Source organism: Rhincodon typus, chromosome 1 (assembly GCF_021869965.1).
Source record: "Rhincodon typus isolate 14 chromosome 1, sRhiTyp1.1, whole genome shotgun sequence".
NCBI classification, from domain to species: domain Eukaryota; kingdom Metazoa; phylum Chordata; class Chondrichthyes; order Orectolobiformes; family Rhincodontidae; genus Rhincodon; species Rhincodon typus.
In genome coordinates this window covers 174,538,243-174,542,882 of record NC_063332.1, presented here as the reverse complement: position 1 = coordinate 174,542,882, position 4,640 = coordinate 174,538,243, and the positions used below count along the sequence as shown (strand labels likewise).

The window sequence follows — 4,640 nt, the reverse complement described above, 5'->3', positions numbered from 1 at the left end:
CAGTTGGCTTCAGGGCAATCCACATCCAACAACCTGCTTTGAAAACTCTGCTCACATTTTAACAGCTTTGACAATTCCACAACAGCAGCTGAGACATCCATAACATTCTGAAAGAAGGGAACATTCTAAATTCAACAACAACGCACCATTTTAAACAAAAAGTCAATTTTCCCGATTTGCTAACATTAATTTGTTCTTTAAAAATAAATTCCAGGAGCCAGATCCAGATCTGCATCAATGCAGTAAACTAATCAGTTCTTCCTTGGGGCCTACTGTATCTGAGTAACAAATATTATAGAACCAGTCAATTATATTGTTATAAGTACGTTGCTTACAAACATGGATGACAACATTACCTCAGTCTACCTTTATTACTTCTCTGATACCAAATAGTTATTAGTAACACCATAAGAGAACAGCTAGCACCTGTTCAATAATGACTGCTGAATATTGCTTCTTAGGTTACTAGATATTTTGGCTGCAAGGAAAGATCCTTCTGGCTTGAAAGGACAAGTTCTAATTGATGGTGCTCCACAACCTCCTAACTTCAAGTGTATCTCTGGATATGTCGTGCAGGTGAGAACCCTTTTGCTGCATTTTCTAAAAGAGACACTTTCAGAACTGAGATACATAGGAGAATTCTGCACAACATACTAAATTTCTGACATTCCTCACATGCAGCCTTGATGATTGTAATTTGGCACAGATTGAGAATTTCGGAATTTGTCTATAAATAACCCCAGCTCCTGGCAACCTGCAGGACAGGGTCATTGAAGGCCATATAATTACAATTGCTCACTGCTGCAATCCTTTCCAATGACCAAGTCATACAGAAGATAGACCAGTAATATTTTACGTGTTGATAGCTGTTGGAAGCCAACAGTGGTGGTGTTATGTTACAGTTCACTCAGGGAGTCTGTTATTGTGGTAGAATGCACTTTTACATGCATATTGTTTGAGTCATGAAAAGAATAGTAGAGGCTCCAAATTCCATTACATCATATGAATGCCGGGCAATCTTCCACTCCTTGTTGGCAGGGTTTGCATGTTGATATACAACCTGCTTGGTCATGTTATGACACACCTTCCTTAGCCATCAGGTCCTGGGGTGGGATTCAGACTTCTGGCTCCGAGAAAGATATGCCCTGTATTGTGCCACTAAGCTACCTAAAGACAATTCACCAAATGGGTTGGTTGAATTGGCATATCTATGGTTATTTAGAGGAGCATTTACATTGTACACTAATGCATTGCCCATTAAATGGAATAAAATGTCCTTCATTATAATTGAACAAGCTACGGGGATTTAGAGATTATCTCTACTGGTTTAAGGGGTGTGTAAATTGACTAGAATTTTAACTCCTAACCAGCTATCCTGGAATTTCTATATTTGGGCTATAGAGAGGGTGTGAACAGGGTTTGTTGTGAGCCCTTTTTGTTTTGCAGAGTGCACATCAATCATTCTATCTTGGTAAACAAGAAGCCTTTTCTGATTATCATCTGCTTCTCTCGAGATTCAACAAATTAAAATAGAGGTAGCATCACAAATGTGATATTCCGTCTAATGTATATATTTTAGTGTGCTTTTGAAACACAAGCTTATTTCAGATAATAGTGTGTAACACTTGGATTTCTGTGTGTGTGTGTGTGTTCCCCTGCTCCTCAGACATACTTGCGTATTTGGGGCTGACACTCCCAGTGCAGTACTGAGGAAATTCTGCATGGCAACAAGGATTTTAATCATTGGGCCACAGATCCTGGTTGATCTGTGACCTAACACCATAAACTTACCTTTTACCCGCATCTTTGGTTAACAAGATTTATCAGTCTCCAATTTACAAATGACTTATTGTCCCCGCATTGACTGTGGAGATAAAAAAGGAGTTCTGAACCACTAGAACCCTTTGTCTGATAAGTCTTTCCTGATTTTATGCTCGAATGTCTGGCTAAGGTTAAGAGGTGACTTGATAGAGACATACAAGATGATCAGAGGATTAGATAGGGTGGACAGTGGGAGCCTTTTTCCTCAGATGGTGATGGCTAGCACGAGGGGACATAGCTTTAAATTGAGGGGTGATAGATATAGGACAGATGTCAGAGGTAGGTTCTTTTTACTCAGAGAGTAGTAAGGGCGTGGAATGCCCTGCCTGCAAAAATAGTAGACTTGCCCACTTTAAGGGCATTTAAATGGTCATTGGATAAACATATGGATGATAATGGAATAGTTTAGGTTAGATGGGCTTCAGATTGGTTTCACAGGATGGCGCAACATCGAGGGCCGAAGGGCCTGTACTGCGCTGTAATGTTCTATGTTCTATGTTCTATGTTCTTAAAGCTATATCCCTCACTCTTGAATTATCTCCTCTGGTTTGGGAAATTATCTCTAACCACCCTACTTGTTCATTTTGCTGTCATGAAAACTAAGATCAAATCATCCTCTAACCTACTTAATTCCAGGGAATTCAACCCTTGTATGTGTTATCTGTTGTGATAACTTTTGGTGTTCATATATTATTCTGTTAAATGACACTGAACACCCTCCATGGCCAATATAAGCTTTGACTGACTGATTTACTGTCATGTGTACCAAAGTACAATGAAAATTTTTGTTTATGAGCAGTACAGGCAGATCATAGTAAGCAAGGAGGTATAGATCGAAAAGACAGAGGTATACAGGTTACATTTGCGCAGGGCGTGCACTGGGCAAGATCAATATTAGAAAGAACAGCATTGTTTGAGGCTAGAGAGCCCATTCATCAGTCTGATAACGGCTGGGAAGAAGCTGTTCCTGAACCTGTTGGTGTATGTGTTCAGGCTTCTGTACCTTCTGCCTGACGGAAGAGGTTTAGGAGATCATTACCAGGGTGCGATGGGTCTTTGATGATGTTGGACGCCTTTCCACAGCACCAAGCCGTGTAAATGGAGTCCATGGATGGAAAATTGGCTTCTGTGATGGTCTGGGCTGTGCACACAGTCCTGGGCAGGGCAGTTGCCATACCAGGCCATTATACACCCAGACAGTATGCTTTCAATGGTGCATCTGTAGAAGTTGGTGAGGGACCTTACGGACATGTCAAATTTCCTGAGCTGCCTGAGGAAGAAGAGGTGTTTTTGTGCCTTGGCCGTTACGTCTACGTGGGAAGTCCAGGACAGGGTGTCGGTTATCGTCACTCCGAGGAACTTGATGCTCTTCACACTCTCAACCTCAGTTCCGTTTTTGTAGATGGGGGCGTGTTCTCCTCCTTTTCTTTCTGATGACAATGATCATTTCTTTAGTTTTGCTGATATTGAGAGATAGGTTGTTCTCATTGTACCACGTCACCAGGCCGTCTATCTCCCTTCTGTATTTTGACTCATCGTTGTTAGATATCTGTCCCACTACAGTGTGTTGTCAGTGAACTGGTAGATGGCGTTTGTTTAGAATTTGGCAACACAGTCGTAGGTATACAGGAGGGTGCTGAAAACATATCCTTGGGGGGGCTGCAGTGTTGAGTGTTATTGTGGAAGAAGTGCAGTTACCTATCCTCACTGATTGCAGCCTGTGGGTCAGAAAACTGAGGATCCAGTTGCAGAGGGCGGAGCCGAGACTAGGGTCACCTTTCTAAGGTGTGGTTCCCAAAACTGAACACTGTAGTGTAATTTTTCGTTGGCTTCCTCTAAATATGGAGCACAACCTTCCATTTATCCTTTGATTCTTTCAATGATCGGCGTAGATTAATCCTTTCTTTTCGACCTCCACTGTTTCTAAGTTGCATTAGTTAGCAAGTTCTCTGATCTATCCTTCTATGATCTAAAGCGTGCAGTCTGATGTACCATCTTTCAGTTTAGACATTAAGCCTAAATTCCCATCTTCCACATGAAAAATTCCATGGCAGTATTGTAAAAACAGCAAGGACATTCATGCTACTGTTTGATTAATTATTCCTCAACCAACATCACTTAAAACATATTATCTGGTCATTATCACTTATTTGTGTGGTTTCACAGAACACAAAATTTAGAATAGCTTGTGAAGTATTTTGGGTAACCTTGTGGTTGTAGAAGATGCTATCAAAATCCAAATGTTTTTTCTTTATTTCTTCTTTCTCTGAACTATGGGACAACAGAGGGCCATTTGGCTCATCAAGCCTGTACTACCATTCAATAAGATAATGACTGTTTTGATGTCTAATCGAAACTTCAGTTTCCTATATCTTTCTTGAGCAGTTCCTTGATCCAGTAATGATTTCTTGGCTATGATTGGTCAGTTAACAATGTTTTCTTAATCTCATCAAATCTTTTTGTTTTACAGGATGATGTGGTAATGGGAACACTGACAGTGAGAGAGAATCTCCAGTTTTCCGCTGCGCTGCGTTTACCAAAGAGTATCTGCAATGCGGAAAAGAATAATAGGATTGACCAGGTCATTAATGAGCTTGGACTGATGAAAGTGGCAGACTCCAAGGTAGCAGAACATTCTTGACCAGTTCTCTGCTAGAAACTGAAATTTTTTCTTTGTACTAATCTTTCTGTGAAAGACTCAATGAGAAAACATAAAGGTAGCTTTAATAAACAGTTTTTGACAGTGAAATAGCATTATTTTTCAATTCTGCAATTCCACAGTACCAGCTGAGCTCAATAGCTGACAAAAACAAAGCTGC

General features: G+C 40.5%; 1 protein-coding gene across 2 annotated transcripts in view; it reads left to right on the top strand.

Moving 5' to 3' along the window:
• Positions 1–4,640, top strand: part of abcg2a (ATP-binding cassette, sub-family G (WHITE), member 2a) — a 73,437-nt gene that overhangs the window by 23,198 nt on the left and 45,599 nt on the right. For both annotated transcript variants that reach the window (XM_020533941.2, XM_048619917.1), the window contains exons 4-5: positions 462–576; positions 4,292–4,444. In XM_020533941.2, the coding sequence (XP_020389530.1) occupies positions 462–576; positions 4,292–4,444 (268 nt within the window). The remainder of the gene's footprint in view (positions 1–461; positions 577–4,291; positions 4,445–4,640) is intronic.